Genomic DNA, 25,862 nt, shown 5'->3' on the forward strand with positions numbered 1-25,862 from the left:
TTTAAAATCACTTAATGTTTTGGTTTAAAATAGTGAAAAACCCCCAAAGTATTTCATTTTGTATTTCTTTAAAAGTTCAAAAGGACAATGTTATGACAATGCTGCAAACACAGAATGGCTAATTACTATACTGATTTTTACATCAAAATTAAAACCATTAGCACATCCTGGTTTATACCAAAGTTAGTTGATATAAATAAGCCTACTTCTCAACTCTCACAGTCTCTGATCTGAATCATTACTTTCAAACCCAGCTCAACTACAATGCTAATCTCAAGTGTCAAAAAAGTCTCAGTCACTTTTGACAGCCTATTTTCCCCTTAATTGCAAAATACTCTACATACATAGAGAATTTATCCTCTGGTCATGTTTTATTTCCTTGATTTAACATAGTTTCCCCTGATTTGCATTTTTATTCTCTCACACCCATTTTAAAGAAAAACTAGGGTCCAGAGTTGGATACATCACAGACTTTCATTGAGGAATCTTTGGCACAGTTGACGCACCATATTATTACATCTATTAAAAAGTTATTTGTTCAAATTTGTCATAAAAATGTGAAAACATTTTATTCTATGTACAATAATGTACACAAATTTAAATAGGTCACCAAAGAGACCAGAAGTAATTAAAGAGGTATATTTACAGTAGCACATCACAGTAAACGGAAAACCATTCACAGATTCGATTCAACATTGATACTGTTTTTGTGCTTGGTTACACACTGAAGTGAAGCAGATTACTCCATTTTGCATGAACTGAATTTTAAACAAATACCTCAATGATCAGTAAATGCTATTTTAATCAGTATCGTCATTAATCAGTTCTTCAGCTGCTGTGCCTGTGTGCTGAATCACTCCATTTCTTTCTCTTTGAGCGTCATCATCACAATCTGTACTGTCATCTTCATTCAATTCCCTGTCAGATTCGGCAGCAGCTTCTCTTACAGCTTCCTCTGGATTTTCATTGGGTGCAATAAATCCATTGTTGTTAGATGTGTTTGTGTTATCCTTGATATCATCTTCAATGTACACTTTCTGATGGCACATTGGACAAGTATCTTGAATGTACAGCCATTTCCGAAGGCAAAGTGCGTGGAAATAATGATTACACGGTGTGATACGAGCAGATGTTGTAAACTCATGGTAGCAGATTGCACATACGTCATCTATTTCTTGTAGGCGGCTCCCCTTTATTTCAGGAAGTGAATTAATTTTTTTTACAGCAGTTCTACGATTCATGAATGTCTTCCAGCCATTTTTCGCTTGTAAGTAGATGTTAAAATAGGCATGTAAGCACATCATACAAGCCCGGATTTTACTTCCTGACTCAAACATCATAGTATAAGCCCCATTTCCAAACATTACTACTCCAAATATAAATTCAATAATATTGCCTGTTGAACGGACATAGTAGACATAATCATCAAGCTTTTCCCAGAGGACATTATAGTAGCCATCAATCATGAATAACGTATAAACAGTGAGAGAAACTATTACTTTTAAGCAGAGTTCCACACAAAAGGCTGTAACTGCAAATAACCATGTATTTAGTGCATAGTGATGCCAAAGAACATAACTGAGTATAACAGGAAGAATAAACAGGCAAGCAGAAACAAAGAGCACAGGAAAATGTCTACGAAAAGATGACACATGAGAGGCACTGAGCGACATTAATACAGGGTCTGTCATTCCATGGATGAAATGCAGGACTGCTGTTAATAAAAGGCACATGTTTCTGCTTAAGCGGATAAGTCTCTCTTCTGGTCTTAGCCCACTTAAACCAGTCTGAAGAGCCAAAATGAAAAATAAAACAGGTGCTACAAAGCCCAGTCGCCGATCGTCTTCTTCAGTTGATCCAATGAAGGCCAATATTCCAAGACCCAAATAATGGGCTACTGAGGAAATTACAGCACTCATGCCCAGCACAGTGAGTGTAGAGTCACATCCACTAATTATAAGGTTGCAAATGAGGTCCCAAAAATCATCCCAAGAGAGAAAGAAGGAAGCCGTTTCATTGGCCATTCTTAAAATGTATATTAATACTGTAGCCTGAGCTGTAATTCTTGTTAGCCAGAAGACTCGCAGGACATCTGGGAAACGAATCCTCTTCCATGTGTCCTCCATTAATAACTGTAATCCATAAATTCGATACATGTGCCTCACTAAAAGATAAACATATCTGGTGGAATAATAAAACCACTTAAGTTTCACTGCCAAGACAAGCACTGTATTTAATGTGAGAATCAAGGAAGAAGTAAAAACTAAAGTCTCTCGGATGTGTAACGGTAGTTCTGTGATTAAGCCTATTACAGGAACCAAGAGATCCAAAATAATTAACTGTGAATAGATGGAATGAATTTGGAGTAGTGTGATGTATCCAATTCCAAATGTTAGCTGTAGAACAATGAGTGCCATCCACAGCGAGGGCCCTTTTCGAGGAAGCAGCTCAATTCCAAAAGCTGATGTGTTGTAGGCACCATAGAAGTCAATGTGCAAAGCAGCATAATAATTTACCAACACTGAAGTTGCAGCTAATAGAAAGGCTGAGCTGTACATGTAAAACTTGAAAAGCGATCGCTGTGACAAGATCAGGACAATACTGGATACAAATATACCTAAAAAAAAAAAAGAGAAAGACGTCATTCGAATGGAACTTTGTTAAAGAATGTTTTTCCACTAAGTTATGATATTCTTCCTTTAATAAGTATGAACATTTTCAAACTGATGAACATTATGCCTCAAGACAATTTAGGCTTAAAGGCCAGTAAGTGTTATATAAAATCAGAGTTCAACAGGACAGATCAAACATATCCTTAAAATTTTACCCTTTATTTTCTAATTTTCAAAGTAATTCAAGTAGCATATCTCCAGAAACCAAATTACTAAAATATTTCCAAGAGATTATTGTGCTATACACAGTTTAACAAGCTTTAAACTTGAAAGAATGTATAATTTCAAAATTATTCAAAAACTTTTCTTAGATACACCTGTCATTTAAAAGTGGACATTTAATTTCCAAATACATGGGATTTTGTTTAAAGTATCTTTAATATTAATATCTCATCTTGATACCAAAGCATTTAAATGCTTTCTTCTCTGAAATTACCCTCCATGTTTTTTCCTCTTTACCTTTATTGAGGCTTTCAGTGGGTAGGTGGAAGGTCTGTCGGGGTAAATGTCACATTGCTCTTGAAAATATGTGGATTATTTTCAAATATCCCTTGATACTGATTTCTAACATAATTCCACAGTGATAAGAGAACAGACTCTATATGATCCCAATATCTTTGGACCATGAAATTTTTGCACCTTGTTTTATGCCCCTGGATATGTTCCAGTGTCTCCTAGTTTACAGTCTATGGGAACTTAATAGAATTTTATCCTATTGTAGTGTGAAAACTGTATAAATCTGAATTATGTTGAATTGGTTCACAGTGCTTTTCAGGTCTATTATATCCTACTTCTCTGTATACTAATTCTATTAATTTTTGAGAGTTTGATATTGAAACTCCAACTAAAAATCTTAATTTATCTACTTAAAAATTAATTGTAATATATAATTGAACTATATATAACCTTGTTTTCTATTTTTAGTCTCTTGTATATGTGTTATCATACTTTGATAATGTAAAAAATTTTGAAGAAACCCTTAAAAAATAGTAAAGATAACTTCATTACAAAAACACTAAACATAAGCAAAATGGACAACATTTGTTCCTATTAAATCTGAGATTTTTCTTAAAGTGTTCTTTAGGATGCCAAGTTTAAGTTTTACATTTATAGTTACCCCTATTTCCTCCTTTTAGTCATACTGTGAACTCCTGCTGGCTCTTATTTTTCCTGCTGCTTGAATTTGGGAATTCTCCCTTGGATCCAAGTTCACTTTTTTTCTGTACATACTTTCCTACAGATACCAAACATGTCCTCCATGTTTCCTTTCTCCTTATGTTTGAATCTTTTTCTTCAAATGTGTGTGTGTACCAAGTTGCTTCAGTCATGTCCAACTCTTTGTGACCCCAAAGACTGTAGCCCACCAGGCTCCTCTGTCCCTGGGATTCTCCAGGCCAGAATACTGGAGTGGGTTGCCATACCCTCCTCCAGCAGATCTTCCTGATCCAGGGATCAAACCCTTGCATTGGCAGGTAGGTTTATTGTTTCTTTTTTTTTTTTTTTTAACCACTAGCTCCACCTGGGAAGCTCTTTCTTCAAACAGTCAATCTTCTGATTCTTCAAACTAAAATAGCATTCAGAAAACCAAAACGTATTTTAGTAAGTTCTCCCCCTCTCCCACACTATAAGCACCGATATATGGTCTCATATGCATCCAGCACCTTCTTTCTTGGTGCTCTGACAAATTTTTAAGTGAGATCACAATAAACATTATTATCCAAGGTTTCAATTATGGAAACCACATCCAAATATTCATCTATTTCTACTTCTGCACTGAACTACAATACTCAGAATTTCTAAAACCTAAAGCTAAACTGACCTCAAACAGCTCTTCCTTTCGATTTCCAATTTCAGTCAGAGATTACCATTATTATTCTTTTAACTGTACCTCTAGACCCCCATCCAGAGAAGGCGATGGCACTCCACTCCAGTATTCTTGCCTGGAAAATCCCATGGATGGAGGAGCCTGGTAGGCTGCAGTCCATGGGGTCGCGAACAGTTGGATACGACTGAGCGACTTCACGTTCGCTTTTCACTTCCATGCATTGGAGAAGGAAATCGCAACCCACTCCAGTGTTCTTGCCTGGAGAATCCCAGGGATGGGGTAGCCTGGTGGGCTGCCACCTATGGGGTCTCAAAGAGTCAGACACGACTGAAGCGACTTAGCAGCAGACCCCAATTCTCAAACTCTGACAGTCAGTGACAAATTCTACTAATACCTATACCTATAACCTCCCCTTTCCTCAGTGACACCCATCTATTAGTCTGTCTCAAAAATTCTTTGATTCAAATTCATCTACAAGCCACCAAACTGCCTTTCTTCATGTCTGTCCTCAAAATACTGCAGCAGCTCTGATATTACTGATTAAAATCCACAGGTCTTGTTCTAACATTCGACCCAATTTGCTTTAAAGTAACAATAATATTCCTCTTCACACACGAACCAACACTCCAGATTTCTTTCTTAAACACACCCCTTCTTCTCTGCCGTAATTACAGTTGTATTTACATTCTTGTCTTTGCTTGGCAGGATGGCCCCATCAACTTCCCAAATCCCTGACTGTCCAAATCCTACCCATCCTACAGACACTCAGACATTACTTGATACTGTAGTTTATAATTGTGTGTGTGTGCTCACTCAGTCATGCCTGACTCTTTGTGACCCCATGGACTGTAGCCCGCCAGGCTCCTTTGTCCATGAGGATTCTCCAGGCAAGAATGCTGGAGTGGGTTGCTATGCCCTTCTCCAGGGGATCTTCCCAACCCAGCTATAGAACCCAGATCTCCCACATTGCAGGTGGATTCTTTACCAGCTAAGCTACCAGGGAAGCCCCAGTTTATAATAACCTGACCCTATTATATAATATGTCCTTGATAGCAAGCAAGGATCTGAACTTTAATGTCTATGGATTCTAAAATATTTTGTAGAAAATAAAGTGCAATTAGTATTCACTAGGGAAATAAACATTCCTGTTGAATTCTGAATTATATTTTTAAAGGCATCCATGAAACACAGCCCACTTGAAAATTAAAAACTATGACAAGACAAAGCTGAGAAATCAAACCTTGGAGTACAGAAAAAGTGACAAACTCCAAATTAAATATCCATCTTCCCATGTAACTTCAGTATGTAACCAAGACCAATAATGCACATTACAACGGAGGCATTTCACAATCCACTGCAGTTAGAAGCAAGAGCCAAGTTCCTCCAAATGATGACTGCCCACAAATCTTATTTTGTGCCAATCTGTCAGGTCATTTGTGAAAAAGAGAACAAAAGGAAACAATCACCTGGAAGATAAATACATCAACCTCCGTGCGAGAACTACCTACCCGCTTTGCTGAGCAAGTGGGCCACTAATAATCTCCCAAAAAGCTGACAGCTGGGAATGGCCCTTTCAATAGAAAGTGGGCTTTTTTTTTTTGAACAGGATTAGAAACCCCCTTCCATGGAAGGTAACAGGAAATGGAATTTAATCAGCTGCCATATGCCATATGTAATCTTACTTTCTCTAAATAGAAAAACAAAAGTCAGTAGATTTTTCCTAAGACAAAACTTAATCTAAAATAAGTCAAAACTAAACCAAAATAACTTCAGTTCTACTTTACGCCACTTTTTAAAAAGGGAGAGAGTTAAATAACTGTGAATTATTTTTAACTTGCTATTCACAAAGTGGTAAATTAATCTTTACCTGTCAATATTCATGAACTTTGCTATAACTTATAACCAGACTTTATTCTAATAGCTTTATCCCCACCACTAAAGCTTATTTTTACACACAGATTAAGGAATGATTTCGGTTTTTAGAAATTCTTCTGGATAAAAAGTGCCATTTTGCTTTGTGCAAATGTACCAAAAGAAAAAAAGAGAATATGACAGGCAAATAAGGCAGTGAGACTACAACTTCAAAGACTGGATATCTCCTTGTAAATAACAATCTTATACTACTCTTTCCTGATTAAAATCACTTCCCAAGATTTAATAATGACCAACATTTCCTGGTGGCTCAGCGGTAAAGAATCCACCTGCCCGTACGAGAGATACTGGCTTGATCCCTGGATCAGGAAGCTTTCCTACTCCCTTGGAGTAGGAAATGGCAACCGGCTCCAGTATTCTGGCCTGGAAAATCCCACCGACAGAGGAGGCTGGTGGACTCCAGTCCACAGTCCATGGGGTCTCAAACAGTCAGACACAACTGAGCACATGCATGCCACCGCAAACATTTGAGAATACTATAACATGATTTTAATTCCTACCCAAAGTTTGTATGCATAGGAGGTTCTTAAATCTTTCCTTTATACTCATGTTTCTGTGTATGGAATACAGAATCAGCTCTCATTTCCATGGGAAAAAAGTAAGTCAACTTTCCAAGTCTCTCAAGTACTATTCCCTCTCAAGGCCTTCAGGAAGTGCTGTCAATAACACCAAAGTTTCGTTTCATTTTCCCAACTCCAGACATTCAACTCTTGATATTTAACCTGTAGGCCTAAGAAAATTTAGCTCCTAGACAGAGGTTTCCTCGTTAGGATTTAAGAGTGACCTGCAATAAGTGATCAAGGCTATATATAAATGCTGCTTTACAAGGAAAAATCACCTTGGGACAGTGACAAATAGAACTAACTAGCATCACAATTTAGGGATCTGGTTCTCCAGTAATTCGAGTTTTACTAAAGTGCTCAAGGCAGGAAAAGAGGCAGGAATCCAAGTCAATTCAGGCACTCTGAAGATATATATGAACTCAATTCATGAAAGAGTTCAGGGCCTTTTCAATTTGGGTGAACAAACAAAACAGACAAAAAAAAACAAAAACAAAAAAAAACACCCAAACAAAAAAAAACAAACCACCATGTACATTATACAACAAAATGTTCAACTCTTATGTGTAAAGTCCATTCACATCCTTAACCTTTCTGGAAGTTTGGGACTAAAAACTGGAAGGAAATAATAATAATACAACTCTCCAAGTACCTTAAATACTTTTAATATATAACCTAAAGCAAGCTGTGGAAAAACATTTCAACACCTGACAGAATGAAGATGGACCAGCACTAAAATAAACGCTGTGACTGCCTTACTACTCCCAAGGGACACCTATGCAATGAAATGCGGAGCAAACAAAACAGCCGGAAATGCTCATCTGCAGATGCACCTGACAAACTACAGCATAAGTTTTTTTCTATCAGACTTTAAAAAAAAGATACTAAGTCTTTTATTAATAAGATAAATTGCTTTTAAATTTTAACAAGTATGTTTTTATTAAAAATATATGAACATGATTTTTTTTAAAGTCCAACCCCATAGGTAGTAAATGAAGAATTAACCAAATTTTGCATAAATAAACACACTCATGGATAAATACTTCTTTTTGCTTTTTACCCAGAGATCCCATTATAACAACGGAGTCTTTTTTAACCTTTTCAAAAAACTGCATTTCTGAATACTCAAAGAGGGCATCTTCTTACTTATTGACCATTCATGTTTCTTCCTCTGTGAAATGCCAGTTTATCTTTTGCTCATTTATTTATGGAGCTGTTTTTCCTTGCTGAATATAGTCATTTAAAAAATATTCTGACTACAGACTCTTTGCAGCTATCTGTAATGCAAGCATCTTCTCCAGATGTAGGGCTGTTCTCTTCTCTTTCCAATGCTCCCTTTGATTAACAGAGATTCTAATATCACTGAATTTATTATTTCATACACTTGCTTTTATATATTTTTAAAGAACTTTTCCCTTACTCTAAGATTAAAAAAAAAAGTTCTACATTTTCCTCTAACTTTTTAAAGTTCTGCTTTTCGCATTAAGATACTAATCCACTTTGAACTATTTATATACTGATGTGAGGTAAGGTTCAATATAATTTTTCCCATATAAGTAACTAAATGGCCACAAATAGAATAGTCTAATTTACCTCAATTGTACTTCAATTCTAACTCTGAAACACATCAAGCTTCTCCACATACATAGGTGATCTGTTTCTGGGCTTTGAACTCTATGCTGTTTATTGGTTTATTTGTCCATCTTAGTGGTTCTCAACCAGGATCAGATTTTGCACCAATCATTTGGCCACAATCCTGCCACCCCCATCACCAAAGAATTATCCCTCCAAAATGCCAATGGTATCTGCTCAGACTCCCTAGGCTATCCCAATGCAGTCAATCATCATAATCGGTTCACTTTGTTTTTACAGTCACAGGTTTTCTGAGTTCCTTCTACAGCACCAAAAGTCAGTCACTTTTTTCAACAACTTCACTGCACAGCTGTAACTAGTACACATATACAATGAATAGATTCTCTTTCAACAGAGATCTAGATTAACAATTTTTGTTTTGTTATTACCAACAATGCTGCAACGAATATTCTTGCCCACTTTTCTGTAAAACTGTATCTTCAGGCCAAATATTCAGAACTAGAATTGTGAGTCAAAAGGTATAATGAATTTTAATTTCAGTTGACAGTGCCAAGTAGCTTTACATAGAAATAACAGCTTACCAAAACTGTTTAACATCATCTATTTCCCCATACCTTTGCAAAACTAGTTTTTATTCAAACTCAATTCTTTACCAATCTTGCAAGTAAAATTTTAACTGCATTTCTTTAATTATAAATGAGACTGAGTAATTTTTCTTTTGCTTATTGACCTTGTACATTTTATTTACTCTGATATGCTTATCCTGGGGCCTATTTTCCTCCGGGAGTAAATATTTTTCTTATTGGCAAAGTAAAACTCTTACTAGTACTTCAACTAAATATGACACAAATATTTCCCCCTTGGTGTGTCATTTAAAAAAAAAAATCTTTGTAAAAAAGAATTTTGTCATCAAGAAGTATTTCATTTTTATGTATTCAAGTTTATCAAAACTTCCTTTGTAATTTCTGGATTTCCTCTTATGTTTAGAAAGGCCTTTCCACGTCGATGAATTGTCATTATATGAGTAATACTATTAAAACAAACTCCTATGCTTGCATTTTCTGCCTTGGATTTAGATTTGCTAATTCAGCATTACACCGCACTGGGTTACATTTCATTTAGCACTTAACACCTCCTAAGAATAGCTTAATATTCTTAAAAATTATATATATTATGATATGATCTAATTTGGATCTCCAAAATGAGATGCTTTATATCCTGACCTGCAGAATTCTCATATTAATTTGATAACAAATGAAAGTATAGTAGTAAAATAGTTTCTTATAGGAGAGTAAATTCTATAAATAAAACTGGATGCAGAAAAGATTTCCATCTTGACAATTCCACTTTAAGAAAAAGGTGAGATTGACAAATTTTGAGATTTATATTCAGTAGTACAGAGAGGTCTACAATTAACCAGGGAGAAAATTGATTTCAACCATCTTTGGGTATCTTTTACACACAAACCTGTCACTCTGAATAACAAACAAGATGCTTCATTGTTTTGTTGTTCAGTTGCTAAGTCGTGACTAACTCTTTGCAACCCACCAGGCTCTCCTGTCCTTCAATGAATGGTCCTCAAATATTTAGGACATTTATTTTTATTCAGGGTGAAATTTTTTCCCACCAAAACCAGTTTTTAATGATTTTATTGTTCTTACAAATATGATAAATTATTATAATTACATTGTCATAATGTGAGGAGCTTCCTTTGGGGCTCAGATAGTAAAGAATCTGCCTACAATGCAGGAGACCTGGATTCAATCCCTGGGTCAGGAAGATCCCCTGGAGAAGGAATGGCAACCCACTCCAGTATTCTTGCCTGGAGAATCCCATGGACAGAGGAGTCTGGCAGGCTACAGTCCATGGGGTCGCAAAGAGTTGGACATGACTGAGTGACTAACACATGCAATTTGAGGAGCAGTCAAGAGATAGACTTGGAAAATATTTTGTATTTTTCATAAAGTCTGATCCAGAGAACATTCTGAGATCAAAGTTTTCAAATAAACAGCACCAACATTTTGCTGATGACTTCCAAAAACCAAAATATCTGTAACACAGTAGTATGGTCTTAACTGAAGTATAAAAATTTTGTTTAAAAGTTATTAATGCCATGTTTACTAGTAGCTAACAATGACATGTTCCTTACTAGATTCCAGGTACTGTTATAGGAGCTTATACCCCGGGCTTCCCTGGTGGCTCAGAGGTTAAAGCGTCTGCCTCAAATGTGGGAGACCCGCGTTCGATCCCTGGGTGGGGAAGATCCCCTGGAGAAGGAAATGGTAACCCACTCCAGTATTCTTGCCTGGAGAATCCCATGGACGGAGAAGCCTGGTAGGCTACAGTCCATGGGGTCGCAAGAGTCGGACACGACTGAGGGACTACACACACACACCTATTGCCCTTATCACTCTATAAGAGATACAGTATTATGGTTCATCCTCACAAAGGTAAAGAAAAGAAGCACAAAGCAGGTAAGTAACCTGACAGACCTGTCAAATACTAACTTTCATGATTTGCTACAAAAATAAGAAGCATGGATATAGTACAAAGAAAATACCAGTTCAATGCTCCTGCATTACAAAAGAGTTAATCAAAGAAAACACTCGTTTAAGGTTCCCTAGCCTGACGCTTCGGAGAAGGCAATGGCACCCCACTCCAGTACTCTTGCCTGGAAAATCCCAGGGACGGAGGAACCTGGTAGGCTGAAGTCCATGAGGTCACCGGGAGTCAGACACGACTGAGCAACTTCACGTTCACTTTTCATTTTCATGCACTGGAGAAGGAAATGGCAACCCACTCCAGTATTCTTGCCTGGAGAATCCTAGGGACAGCGGAGCCTGGTGGGCTGCCGTCTATGGGGTCGCACAGAGTCGGACATGACTGAAGTGACTTAGCACCAGCACCAGCAGCCTGAAGCTCAACCGTGAGCGTCCTGCATTAAAGTACCTGGTCCCCAGGGGGCTCTCAGAGGTTCTGTAGTATACAGGCCAGAACATTCAAGGCATTGGCTACACTGCTGCCAGAATGACTTTGTGAATCCTCTCAAACCCAGTTTTGTGAGGGTTTTTTTGGCTCCTCCCCCTTGGCCTCCTCCGGCCTCCTCTCAAAGCAGAAGTAGGGAAAGCCCCTCCTACCACCCTCAAGTCCATGTTACATTTGTTATTTACTGCCCAAAACAGAACTGCATAATTTCAAATTTCATGAAGTTCTCTAGGAGTCTGTTAGCTTCTACTCTCTAGCAAACTTTCTCTTCTCCTATGGGGTTCAGGAATAGAAACGATCAATGTTCTCCATTTCTCAGTCTCCCACTCCAGGAATCAGCACAGGTACTGACTGCAGGCATGTATGTTATCATGCCATCAATTAAGGTGGATGTGTGTGTGTGTTGGGGGGGTTGGCAGTCATGGGCTCAGCTGGGACCACCTTTCTACTTATATAACGAGACAAGCAACTGCCTTATTATGATGAGGAACTTCTAAATGACAGGAAAAAAAATGCTTTCCCATCAGGTCCCTGTTCTTATTAATTTCACTGTAACATTATTTGACTAATTTCATTTTTATCCCCCCCAACTATCAGGATTAAACAAAATATGTTAAGCACAAAACATTAAGGCTGCTAATTCTCTTTTCATATTGTGGTAGAAAGAATAAAGTAGCAACAGATGGCTTCTAACTCAGAAAGGTTCAGAAAAGATCTCACCATCCGCTCGTCCTCAGCAACACTTCAAAGGCACTACCTCACTAAAACCTGACCCTCAGTTACCTCATCAACAAAATCTGCCACGTTTCAATTCCTTAAAAACTTACACATAAATGCTTCTCACTCCAGCAACGCAAGAGAAAATGGGGAATGAAGTACACGATGCTTTTCACACTCCTCTTACACAACGAAGATACTGATTTTCATAGATCTCTCATCAGTTTCTAGCCACCTTTTTATAACCGTTCTCAATACCTTCTCCTCTATTCACGGAAAATTTTAGGACTCATTATTACGTATCACCTTCTTCATGAAGGTCTTTGGCAAATCTCAAGGTTTGACTGACATTCTCTTTCGCGTGGATGTCATTCAGACGACAACACACGAATACTGCGCATTTTGGAAAGGGGGAAACTGAGGCCCAGGTCTTGGCACGACGAGCTCAAGGTCACACACGGCCAGATGGCAAAACGTAAGCAGAGGTGCTGTTTTTCCAAGGCTGTCGCATAGGACACGGTGAGACAGGACACACTCCCCGAGAGAGCAGCAGGCACAGGGCCACATGCTCGCACATCGCTGCTTCCTCCCCACCCTCACTCAAGAGGCAAAAACCAACAGGAGGCTGACTCGCAGGGAGGACCGCTCCGCTGTCAACTCCGAGACAAGTGTCATCTCCTCCCGTCCAGCCCACAAAGACGCCGCCCCCCCCCCAACTCGAGGGGGAAACGAAACTAGTCGACACACACACGCCCCCACCCCCCATCCACCTGCGCACGGCCGCCCTCCCCCTCCTGCACTTCTCGGCCCGCTGAGCCATCCCCGGACGCATCCTACCCCGTTCCCCTCACCAAGGAGCCGGAGGAAGATCTGGAGTCCGATGCAGAACCGGCTTTGGCTGGAATCGTAGTAGGAGTTGAAAATGGCGTCGATGATGTAGAGGCAGGGCACTCGGAGCGCCACTTCGAGCGCCGCCCAGACCTGCTGATGGGCCATCCGCACCTGCTGCTGCGGGGGCCCCACCGCCGCCATGAGCCGCTGCCACACCGGGGCTGGGCGGGCCGCGCGGGGCAGGGCCCGGGACGGCGGCCGGGGGCGGAGGCGAAGGCAGGCGACTCCGCCCCCGCCCTCCCTCTCGTGTCTCTCTCACGGCCCGCCCCGCCGCCTGCTCGCGTCTCCCGAGCTGGAGCAGGCGGCGGAGGCGGCGGCTGAGGCAGCGGCGGCGGCTCCCGGGAGGCCTCCGGGTGTCGGTGTTTCCGGCAGGCTACGGTCTGGCTCCTCCTCCCTCCACCGCCTCCCCCGCCCGCGGAGCCACCATCTTGACCTAGCCCGCCCGCCTCTGCCGTTGCTGCTGTTGCCAGACCGGGAGGCCGCGCCCGCGGTCACGCGAGACCGCGGAGCCCGCGCGCCGACGCTCACGTCATAATCCGGCGCTAGGGGCGCTCCCCGTGCAGTCATCACGCTCGGCGTAGCAGACGTCCCTCTCGTTACCATGGTTTCCCCGCCTTTACGGCTTTTGGCGCCACCCAGTGGCGCAACCTCGGTGTAGCCGCCTCACCCCTAGAAGCGTCGGGGTAGTGTGGGTTTCCCTGCTTCCACGGACAGGAATGACTAGTTGCTTTATTAGAGCCCATTAAACGTCCCATAAACATGATTCAGAGCTGCTGGGAGTTGGAAAGCCAAAAGGCGCCGCCCGCCAGAGCTACTTAACTCCACCGACAGGCCGGGTCTGAGCGGCCAACCTTCTGGCGAAGATGCCCACCAGGCCGCCTGGGGTTCTGTTGGAGGAGTCGCTGCTCGCGGGTTATGGAGCAGACAGTGTGGTTTGGGCAGGGTGTGGTAAGCGATACCGAGAAAAACATCCCTTTGCACTTTATCCTTGTGTTTCCTACCCGATTGGGCAGAACTGCGGACCCTAGTTGGCCACATTAGGATTTCAAGGGCAAGACCTCTGGCCTTGGTATTTGGGTCACATCTTTGAGGTAAGAATACCCAGGCAATCCCTTCTCAAGGCGGAAGAGACCATACTTTTTAATGTTTCTGTAGGGGATTAGAACATAAGACTCCAGAATAAGACACTTTGAGATGATTATTTTAAGCTGAAGACAGTTGAGACACAGCAGGAACAAACAAAAATCTCTCCACCTCATAACTTCCCCCCTTCCATTTGCTTAAATAATCTTAATTTCGTGAAAGTCGCTCAGTTGTGTCGACTCTATGCTTGAATTCTCCAGGCCGGAGTACTGGAGTAGGTAGCCTTTCCCTTCTTCAGGGGATCATTCCCAACCCAGGGCTTGAACCCAGGTCTCCCACATTGCAGGACTACCAGCCGAGCCACAAGGGAAGCCCTAAGAATAAGGGAGTGAGTAGCCTATTCCTTCTCCAAGAGGATCTTCCTGATCCAGGAATCAAACCGGAGTCTCCTGCATTGCAGGCGGATTCTTTACCAATTGAGCTATCAGGGAAGTCCTCTATTTGCCTAAAAATCAGACGTAAATTTCTATTGGTAAAATTGTGTCCCGCCCCCTTACCAAGAGGGCAGCTCAGACTCAAACACCCTCAAACCTTATTAAACTAATCCTTATCTTCCATTAGTTTTCCCCAAATGTTCACCTTCCCAGAGTTTGCCATCCTTGAAAGCCTAAACCTCTTTTCCTTTTATCCATTTCTCTACAATACATTGTTCTTTGTTAAGATGCTGTATAAGCCCCAAACTGTAGCTACCTCTTTGAGTTATTTAACACTTAGCTTCTCCCAGGGGTCTGTGCACCGCATGAGTAAATAAACTTTTTCTTTTGTTAATTAATTTTATCAGTTTAATTTCCAGGACCCCAGCCACAGAACCTAGGAAAAGACGTTTGTCTCTCTCCTACACTTTCTTATCCATGTTTTAACAGTTTCTGATTTAAATCTGATGCACATATTTTTATTAGTATAAGAATTTCTAATTAAAACTAAATACCACCTTGGGACCAGAACTTTCAGGGTGGTGGCACAGTTGTTCTTGTCTTACTCAGATACAACTTCAAGCAAGTCTTTTTAAACTCACTAGTTCTCACTTTCCCCATCTGTAAAAATGAAGGTTTGAGTAAGATCCTGGCAAGGACTTTAAAATACTACCTTAAAATTAATTTATATGAGTGAGGTAGTTTTTAGAAAAATTTTAGGAATTTTTAAGATAAAAGATAAACTTTCAAAGAAATAGCTGCAATTCACTGAATCTAATCTCTCTGGCTTTTACATTGGTTTGAATGTTGCACAGCTCATGTATATCGTAAACAGTCTACTCAGAAAAACAATGTGGTGTCTATGTATTAATTACAATGTTCAAAAATAAAAATCTGTTTCATTTGACATTAGTGGTTCAAAAGCCTTTAAGTAGCTCTAAAGAGCCCTTAGATGTCAAATGTGTAAACTTTAATTTGAATTTTCAGTTTATATTTTCATCAGCCAAGTCTTCGTTACATGCAACAGGAGCTGATTCTGGGCTATCTGAAGCAAAAGAAGATTTTATTAGAGAATTGTTTTAATTATTTCCTCAAGATTTCAAGCTCCAAGGTCAAGCATATTGTATTATATATCTATACCCAGGGCTTCCCAGGGAGCACAGTGGTGAAGAATCTGCCTGCCAATGTAGGAGACACAAAAAATGCAGGTTCAATACCTGAGTGGAGAAGATCCCCTGGAGAAGGAAATTGCAACCCACTCCAATATTCTTGCCTGGAAAATCCCATGGACAGAGGAGGCTGGGGGGGCTACAGTCCATGGGATTGCAAAAGAGTCAGACACCCGTCAGCACACACACAGGCATCGGTACGGAAGCTGCACCAGAGGTTGGATACAAGCAGCTTCCTTAGTGGAAGAAAATATGAAACCAGCACTTAGAATTTCCCACCCCCCTCCAATGTATTGTTTTTTTTCCTTTGAATGAAAGATGGGGATACTGGTAGGAAGGGTAGGATTGATAGCCCTCCCCAAAGGATAAATACATACCCTAACTTTATCTCAGACCTTGGGAATTAATTAAAAAATAATCTCTGATCCTAAATTACTTTATAGTTTTTCTCATTAAATTTCAGATACACTCATCAAGACCAGTGAATCCCATGGTCATGTGCTCACTGAAACACCACCTTTGCTGTAAAGCAGGTCCCTAAGTCAAAGGCAGTATTATGCAGGACACATTGATGGATCAAACACTTGGAAATCATTGGCTAAGTAGTCTGACCAACACCTTGTGGACAGGAAAGGCAAACTCATACCTGGAGACGGCAAGATTCTAGTCCGGGTCAATCACTGTCCTTCTAGGATAGGAGTCCAGTGTAATCTACTTGCTATCAAGCAGATGATGTTGTATGAGGTGCTCAGGGCTGAACATGAGGGAGTGGCCAGTGGGTGAGTGGAGGCCATGTTGTTGGCCTCTCACTAACCTGCATTCCTGGACATGACTTACGTACATGAGCCCATTATGCCAGCACTGGGTTAGCTGGTGACATGGCTGCTGGTTAACTGGCCACGCCCATTTTCTTGGTTGATGAGTGCCTCTGCTGTGGTGGAGTCCCCAGTAGGCATTGTTATACAACCCAAAGCTCTTTACTCACATGCCCAATCCCATACATGTCTCTGCTGCTTCTTCTCCAGGCTTCCTTGTCCCCTATCTTCTAATCTTTTTCATTCCAAGCCCCCTAATCCCCTAGCCAATTTATTTGCCACTTGCCAAGAAGGTCTAGTCTTACTTCAAGCCACTTTCCACACAAAATGGATGATCAGGAATACTACCCCAAACTCCCCTGTCATTTAACACTACTGAGTAGGGACTGTAGGGCAGCAAAAGTCTGTTTTTGTTTTAAACCCATATCGTAACAAACCAATCTGTGAACTTAGCTTGGGCTTTTTTGGCCTCCATCAGCTAGACAAAGAGCCTCTCAAGCAGCCTCAGTTGTGAGTCGTGGGAGGGACCCTGGTGCAAAAGTTGTAAGTGTGACATGGGAGCCTGGGCCGCCTGCTTGTGCACCTGTTTTTCCCCGGCCCTACTTCCCCACATCCTCAGGCCCAGTTCCTACTTGTCATCAGCCCCAGGTGTGCCATTTTCACCTTATGATGGATTGACTTGGTGGGTCTGACAAAACAGCTCATCACGGGCAACTTGGGCTATAGGGTCACTTAATGCCCCACGAAATGCTGTTTCTACCAAAGCCTATCAGCATGCAAGGAGCCATTTGTGAATGACATGGTCTCCACTGCAGATTCCTTGGCCTTGCTACAGAAACTAGAAGTCTACCTTGGGGTTCTCCAATTGGAGTCTTGCCATAAACTATGACTGCTTTGCTTATCAGGTACCCCGTCCTGTAGAAAATCTCCTGTATCGAATGGCTCATGCATTAAGGCTCATGCATTAAATTACACTGCAGCCTGTACCTGTTCCAGAGCCTTTATGTGCTCTGCATCCCACTGAAAACTGGCAGCCTCCCAGTCACCCAGTGTATGAATGAGAGCAGTATTCCCAGGTTCTGAATTCCCACAAAGAAGGCTGGAGCTTGATGTGCTTCCTTGGTGGCAGAATAATTCTGATAAAATGAGTGAGATGCAAAAATTCATTCCTTATTGTGAAGACATCTTGACATTCAAGCAGACCACCAGACCCTAAAAATTTCATTGATGTAAAAAGGATGCTGGTTCCTACTAGTGATTATTTCCTATCTTTGGGAATACAATATGCTATTTATCTGGCCCAAGTAGTCATGATGTCATGAATGTAATAATGACATTCTGTGGAAGGTTCAGATGGTCCAGGTCTCTCCAGACTATATTGTGACAGAGGGTGGGTGGGTACTGTTCTCTGTCCTGTGTGAATGGAGTTGCTTCTGACCCCACATCCTCAGGCCCAGTTCCAGACTCATGGCTCCTGGTGGTACATGTAGGTTAGGTCCTGAATCTCCTTTGGCACGTAGGCCCACTTGAGAATGTTGAAAGTAGACAAAGTGAAGGGAAATGAGCTTCAGAACTGCTTTTTTCTTTCCATGAGTATGCATAGCTTTGATTTTAAAATAAAACTCAATTACTAAGTCTGTCCATCTGTATCTACCTGCCTAAACGTGTTATACCAAAATTCAGTTTTAGCTTCATATTAAATATTTTCTGCTTACTTTTGATTCAACCTTTACCTCTTAAATACCCAGAGCCAGATACTTGTTTTCTGTTTTTGGCCTCTCTGAAATCGTGTGTGATTGTTGGTCAAGAAATCTTGCAAGTTATCATATCTAATCAGAAAGATGTCACTGCTAAAACATAATTGTAGCAAGAAATTCTTATGTGCTTTATATATTGAAACATGTCAACTGAAGTGCATTATATATATTTATTATTGCTAGAGTGAATTTCTTCAATGATTGTGAAAGCTGTACATTTATGTACAAAACAATTATTGTAAATTTCTAGTTTAAAAAAATAGACAAAATTTATGAAACAACGCAAGCCACTGGACATAGGCAATGAAGGGGGCAATGGTACATGAGACCTGGAAAACAAACAAGGTGAGCCATACAGTTGCTTCGGTCCACTGCCTGGAAAAGTGTTCCAGGCTGTGGCAAAAGAAGCGAGGGGAGGCCAGCAGACTCCCTGTGATGAGATGGGGCTGGCCTCCCCTCGCTTCTTTTGCCACAGCCTGGAACACTTTTCCAGGCAGTGGTCCTGGGAGCAAAAGTAACTATAAGAGTTCACAGGGTAGAATGCCAGGAAGCAGAGAGCCACACACAGAGGGAACTCCAGAGATCTGCTGACCAGGCCCTGAAAGCATTCAGCTGAGTAATGGCCAGCCCACGTGACAGGAAACTACTGAAGGCCAACAGAAGAACCATCCGAAAGGATTACAGGAAGCAATACTCAAAGCTCACACACAGGGTGTGGGTAATTCCTGTTCCTAACAGCAAGGGCGACAAATGTCCTAATTCACAAGGCATAAGTCAGAGAATGAAGAACAGTCTTGCTTCATGATGGGAAAATTAATCCCAGACTAAATGCTGCTCTGACAAATGCTCAAAAACAAGATTCAAAAAGATCAAACTCTTTCCAAGTAACTTAACTGTATTCCAGAACAAAACTCAAAAATGTTTTTAGAAATATGAAAATAATTTTAATCATTTAAAATAATAGTTCGGCTTGAAAATGACTATTTTAATGGCTTGTCTAGTGTGAATTGGCTGCACCCTGAGGCTGTTCAGAATGACATATTTTGAGTTTCTTCTCACACATGTGTTCAGGGTGGGAAAAACTGAAATTAAAAACGCTTTTTCTAGGAGAAAAATGATCTCATAACCCCTGTATTTCCATTCCAGTTAAATCCTGCCAGTTAAATCCTGATTCATGTAATTCATTATGGTATATCAAATGTATTATGCAAAATGGAATAATTATTTTAAAAACCTAATAACATCTATTATACTTAAAAAAAAAACCCACTAAAGATGTGGTTTAAACTGGAAAAAAAAATGTTTTATATACTAGTTTCTCATCATTTAAAATTTGCATATTTAAAACTATACATGATACTGGTATATTAATACAAGTATATAATTTATTAAAATTATGGAGTTAATACAGCTCACAGTTAAGAGTTTGATAAAATTATTGCTTTTTAATCACAACTTCTCCATCAAGTGGGAGCATTAATCAGCAACTAATCCTGAAACCTGCAAAGGAAAGCTTTAGAGCTTCTACAGATTCCTGGATTGAATCTGTAAGGAACTCTGTGAGCCTCCTGACTCCTTTCGTCTTTTTTCCTTGGTTCCATTAGACGTCTCTTCTGGGTCAGGCCATCCGGCAACTGCTTGGAGAAAACTGTAATGTAAATGGATATACTCAACTGGAGAAAAAGGCTAAAGGACCCTTATTTTCTTCCATTCACACACAACTCCTGCTCACTCCGGAAATTTCAGCCTAGGCATCCCTGCTCCCACCTTCCCAGTCACCCTCCCCACCTCCCACAACCCAGATCCCCAAATGTGGGCGGTGCCTCCCGACGTATGCCTGTAAAAACCCATCTGTTTCTGTATGTGCACTTAGCACATGGCACTGACATTGTTTCCCCTGTGTCTGTCTCCAGATGGTGATTCCACGTAGGCAGGACTCAGCTTCACTCACCTGTGTCCCTGGCCTTCTACCCAGTGCCTGATGTGCAGAATTCACAGAACATCCTCATTAGCCAGTGACTGGCTTTCAAAATAAGGACCTTCTGCTATAAGTAAAGCAGATGTGTAGCAATCACTCACAGGTGGACTGGGTAATGGTAGTTACCCTCATACAAAGACTGACGGAAATATTCACGATATACCAGTCACTGTGATGACAGTTACTGTATGTTAACTCATTCAAACCCAAACACCTTCCTTTCAGGACATGTTCAGTTGTTAATTCCAACCTACAGATGAGGAAACAAAATAGAGATTGACGATTTGCCTCAGGTCACACTTCTATGTAGACCTGCCAGGAACTGAATGAGTGAACCTGAATTCCATGAAGGCAGAGCCCACATGTCTCCCTTCCCCACTAACACTCAGGGCCTGGTATGCAGGACAAGGTGAGTGAATTCACTTGGGCGCACCTGACATGAGCTGCTGCCCCCACATCTTACGGCAGGAAGGCAGCGCCTCAGCCCCTGGACAGGTGGCTCCCTGACTCGTTCCTCAGTTTCCCCCCCACCTTCCTCCCCATATTGGCTCAAGCCCCAGCCTGCCATCTTGAGCTTGAGGAGAAAGCAGTAGGCACTCAAGTGAGAAGAAACCCAGTGTGTGAAAGAAAATGATGAAGGCAAACAGGAAGGCCGCTCTGTGGGATGGGCATGGAACCCAGGCTCCCTCTGCAGGATCACGTGACAGTCAAATTTCCTGGGGGCCTGCCCTGCACCAGACACTGTTCCTTTTAATCCTTACATCAACCCTCATCTTCAGCTTGCCTCTCACTGCTGCTTCTGTTCCAAACTGATCTACTGGCACCGCTTCAAACACTCTGAGCAAACTGGCACCTGTTAGTCTCTTCAAGCAGCACCTGCTTCCACACCAACTACACTTAACAAAATTCTGCCCAGTTTTTAAGAGCCACTTGAAACACTACCTCTCTGAAGACCTCCCCGTTCAATTCTCAGAGCTTTTCTTCCCCACTTTCACACTCCCATGACAACTATCACCCACATGGCACTTACTGTGTCCCAACTCTTTCTGCATTTGTGTTAGGTCTGCTGCTAGCTTGGGAGCCCCTCAGAAACAGCATCTAATGTCTCTTCATAGTTCCTGTGGCTCATGTGGACAGCAGGCATTTAATATTTGCAGAATAACACATACAGCAGCAATCCTGTCCTTACTGCCACCACTGCAAGAGAAGGACAGGCAGCCCAGCCCAATGCCAGGTACAATCACAATCCTGAGAAAGCCACACTTTGCTTTTTTTTTTGGCCAGGGCACACAACTCTTGAGATCTTGGTTCCTTGACCAAGGACTGAAGCCAGGCCACAGTAGTAAAAGCCTGGAATCCTAACCACTAGGCCACCATGAATTCCCAAGCCACACTTTTCTGTATTTCTTTCATCAGGCAAACAGGCCCATATGGCTTCAAATGCCCCAAAACAAAGCTCTGAAAGGTGATTCTTGACAATTAGTCACCCCAAAGGTAAACTGACTCCCTACAATTAGTCATTCCAACAATAAACCAAGGTGAGGCCTGGAAAACTCACAATCTCCGACATTCCTTAGGGCTCCTTATGTTGGCCCTGATGTTCCCAGGAAGGAAGATGGAAAGGGAATTTGGGGCCTGTAAAGATCCTCGATTTTAACTCAAACTTTTTAGCAATTGGCAGCTACTGCACAAGCTACAGCTGGAAATCTAGTTTTCCTATCATTTAATGTAGTCGTTCTTTAACACTTTCTCTGCCACAATGAACCTAAGACACACTCTCCCCACACACTTCTTTAGGAATGCTAAAGTAGGGAATGGAATCAGTACGCTGGAGTAATTGTTGTCTTCGTCCCTCCCTAATTTAATCAGTCATAATAACCAAGTGGCACCACTCTGTCTTGCTTTGGACGCCACTGCTTGGGCAGATTTTATTTCTCAAGTCCATTCTCCTCCCACTACCACCACCCTAGTCCAAGCCACCATCATCTCATGCCTCAATAACCACAGAAGCCCTGCTCACCCATCTCCCTGCTTCCATTTCTGGCACCACTCCAAGCAAGTTTCCATATTACAGCTACAGTGATTTTGAAAACAGCATTGGGTCTTCCACTTGACAGAGCCGAGGTAAGAATTCAGAACTTGTAACTGCACAGACAGGTCTCATTTCAATAAGCCACACTACCTTCTCCCAGATTTATGGCTCATTCTGTAGCATGTTAATGGAAGACAAGTGAAATTATATGTATTGATTGAGGGCCTGCTTTCAGGGTCACAAAATATTAGACTACCAGGAGACAAGAGGGGTGAAACCTGGCCTGAGCTGATGCTTTCAGGGTCACTCACAAGTAGATCCTCCCGTCTCAGGATCCACCTCTTCTAGCCAACTAGATGACAGGGGCGGCATTCCAAATCCAAGACTATGTGATCCACGTGGGGAGCATAGGATTTCACTGGTTGGATGTGCAAGATTTGTGTCTTCCACGGTTTTCCATGCACCTGATGAAGAAGAGTGGCAATTCGAGTCTCTGCAACTTCAGCCCAGCTCTGCCACTCTGGCTTGGTGGCCACTGACAGCGTTTTCCTCCTAGAATCACTGGTAGCTCCATTTTTCAACTGGTTGCTGATAATCTGCTGAGGAGAAGGCCAATGCTCCTCCATCTCACTGCTTCCAGGAGGCTGGAGAGTCTTCCCTGGGAAAGACTCCACATTTTGGTGAATATGCAAAATGCCTCCAGCATCCTGTTTTAGCACTCGGCAGGCAATGGGCCAGCCTTCTTCAGAGCTGGGAATCAGCCCCAGATTCACCCGGTCGGCAACGTTGGATAGCTTCAGTTTTCTGTTATCTCCAAAGTGTATTTGGCATCGATCAGCTACTCCATTGAGTTCAAGGTTATTTCTCAGAGCAACTACCGCATGGGGATTCCACTCACAAGCATGGACGAAAGCAGCCTCGGCATGAACTAGGAAAGGCAAGGTAAAATAACCAATCCCCGCATAGAGATCCACCAGCACTTCTCCGGCGCAGGGCAGCGACGCCACACGAAGCTTCTCAGTGATGTTTCCGAAGGAGAACATGCACTGGGTCACGTCAAACTTATACCGAATCCCATTATCCACATGCTCTACCCAGCCGTGGTCGCCCAGCAGCAGACTCACTGCTGGAGTCCGAGTGCTGTCCGGGGACACCCGCCCTCGTTTGGCCAAACGCTGGACGCCAAGTGCCGAGGCAACCGTCTCCCAGAGTTCTGGTTCCAGATGTCTCCATTGCTTGGCTTGGAAACAGTCCTCACTCAGCAACAAGAGGTCACCGTGTCGTTGCCAAGATCGGGGCAGGTCAGCCTCCAACTCTGCAGACCACGTCACTCCGCGGCCCTCTACCCAGCGACTCACCTCAAGACACAGCCTTTGGGCAGGTGAGTAACTCTGGGCCTTCTTTGAAGGAACAGGATCCAGGAGCTGCGTCAGCACACAGGTGCTGCCTGGAGCCACACGATTCCTCAGCTCCCGCAGATGCTGCTCAAGGAAGGCCTCTCTCAGAACCGGTAGCGCCACGGTGCCATCCCGCAGCTTTTTCACACGGTGCTGTCTATCCAGGAGTTTCTGCTTCTCGAGATATTCCCTGTATCGCTGGGTAAATCGAGGCTCAGTCACAACTGCAACAGCCGTGGGCTTCCCGCCTGCCTCTTCCATGTTGCTGGCCCTACATTGTTGCCGACTCCCTCCACGAAACTCCCTCTGCTCTGCCTCCGCACATCCACACATAAAACAGTAAGAAAAGCGCGCACAGCGCCGGCGGGGCCGGAAGTGACGTCAAACAGGCAGGCCGGAACTAAATTGTATTATCTCACTTGTTGACGAATGACGTCGGGGTCGCTGTTGGGTGTGAAACCGCGGCCGCCATCTTTGTTGTGGTCAATCATTACTTGCTCCAGCTTATGAGAAAATTACTAACAAGAAGGACTGATAAACTTAGTCGACTTAAACTGTACACTTATAAACTTCAAATCAGTTGGTATCCTCCGGAAGCCTCAGGAACTCTCTTCCATGCTGTTTACCAATCAAAAGAGAGACGTGAACCTGAAATGATGCCCTATATTTGGAGAAAGCCTTCCCTTAGTCTCGTGCTGCACCTAAATCTCAGCCTGAGATGAAATTGTTCTCAAGGCTAAACACACTCTAGGGACACCGGTCTCCTTTCGCTTTCTAAAGCAGGCCAAACTTTTTCTTGTGCTCTTGCCTCTTCACTTGCTGAAATGCCCTTCCCCAGAAGATACAATGCCAGGAGATTTGTCTGAAGGTTATCTTCTTGGGAGGCCTTCATTAAACACTCAAAAGTGTCACTCTCTCCCCTCCACATTATATCTATTTAACGTGGCGATTCCTTCTTTAGCCCCTGATTTGCTATTTATTTGTTTACACTTAATAGCCTTTCTCCCTTAGTGACACTTCTGGTTGCTCAGTCATGTCTAACTCTTTGTCATCTTTTTTTTTAAAAAATCTGTTCCTGTCTCTCTCTTTTAAATCTATTTTAGCTGCACTAGGTCTTAGCTGTGCTTCACTGGATCTTCATTGCAGCATCCAGACTCTTAGTTGCAGCATGAATGCAGGATCTAGTTCCCTGACCAGGGATCACTCAGGCCCCTTGCATTGGGAGTGTGGCTTCTTACCCACTGGACCACCAAGGAAGTCCCTCTTGTCACATTTCTAATTTCAGTCCACTGTGGTCAGAGAACATACTTTGGTATGATTTCAATCCTTTTAAATTTATCAGGGTTTGTTTTATGATTTAGTATATGGTTTATCCTGGAGAATGTTCCATGTGCTCTTGAGAAGAAGAATATGTATTCTGTTTGTGGTGGTGGAGCTAGCAGGCCTGTGTGTTAGCTGATCCCTTTTTAAGTTCATGCTCAGATAAAGTAATTCTGTGGTCACTACGATTCACATAGTCTCAATTCAGAAACCAGAATGCCTAGTATTGAGTATATCTAAACGCCTGGCCTTCTTTTATTCCCTTGTATTCAACATACTCCCTCCCTTCGCTGAAGCTCACCTTCAGGACTGCTCTCACTCTCTTCCTAACCTGGTTATTCCCTGAGATTTCAGGAATAAATCTCAGGATGTGCTGGATACGCACATCCTCAAGAAAACTGTCTCTGACCTCCTCCCCATCTCCTGTACAAATCAGATCTTTATCAATGATATAATAACTGCACGCTCTTCTCTTATAGCCCTTCCCAATACTTTTTCATCTTTAAATTTGATGAATGGCCATCTTCCCACAGATGAGTATGTTTGAAGTGGCAAGAAACCGGATTTCCTCTCCTCATTGTCGTATTCCTTACTGTATTTAAGAGGTCTCACCACACATAGTACTTTCTCATAAAATATTTGTAGACTGAATACGAGCAACTG

General features: G+C 42.1%; 2 protein-coding genes across 3 annotated transcripts; both read right to left on the minus strand.

Annotated features, from left to right (window-relative positions):
- Nucleotides 1–364: 364 nt before the first annotated feature.
- RNF139 (ring finger protein 139) lies at nucleotides 365–13,554 on the minus strand. Its single transcript, XM_052651745.1, has 2 exons — nucleotides 13,136–13,554; nucleotides 365–2,617 (listed from the first exon to the last, which is right to left on the minus strand). Exons 1-2 carry the CDS (start codon nucleotides 13,314–13,316, stop codon nucleotides 801–803), a joined length of 1,998 nt encoding a protein of 665 aa, XP_052507705.1. The 5' UTR covers nucleotides 13,317–13,554; the 3' UTR covers nucleotides 365–800.
- Nucleotides 13,555–19,837: 6,283 nt separating this feature from the next.
- Nucleotides 19,838–24,229, minus strand: TRMT12 (tRNA methyltransferase 12 homolog). Of its 2 annotated transcripts, none has more exons than XM_052651751.1 (2): nucleotides 22,794–24,229; nucleotides 19,838–20,120 (listed from the first exon to the last, which is right to left on the minus strand). In XM_052651751.1, exon 1 carries the CDS (start codon nucleotides 24,210–24,212, stop codon nucleotides 22,827–22,829), a length of 1,386 nt encoding a protein of 461 aa, XP_052507711.1. In that variant the 5' UTR covers nucleotides 24,213–24,229; the 3' UTR covers nucleotides 19,838–20,120; nucleotides 22,794–22,826. The 2 variants fall into 2 exon arrangements, with proteins under 2 accessions (XP_052507711.1, XP_052507712.1); XM_052651752.1 differs by lacking the exon at nucleotides 19,838–20,120 and adding an exon at nucleotides 20,321–20,700.
- Nucleotides 24,230–25,862: the final 1,633 nt, after the last annotated feature.

This window comes from Budorcas taxicolor, chromosome 14 (assembly GCF_023091745.1).
Source record: "Budorcas taxicolor isolate Tak-1 chromosome 14, Takin1.1, whole genome shotgun sequence".
In the NCBI taxonomy this organism is placed as follows: domain Eukaryota; kingdom Metazoa; phylum Chordata; class Mammalia; order Artiodactyla; family Bovidae; genus Budorcas; species Budorcas taxicolor.

Bases quoted from the DNA above. Each gene is read 5' to 3' on its own strand.
- TRMT12 (XM_052651751.1), bottom strand. From the start codon at position 24,212: ATGTGTGGATGTGCGGAGGCAGAGCAGAGGGAGTTTCGTGGAGGGAGT.
- RNF139 (XM_052651745.1), bottom strand. From the start codon at position 13,316: ATGGCGGCGGTGGGGCCCCCGCAGCAGCAGGTGCGGATGGCCCATCAG. The intron at 2,618-13,135 runs GTGAGGGGAACG...TTTTTTTTTTAG, and splicing joins GATCTTCCTCCGGCTCCTTG to GTATATTTGTATCCAGTATT.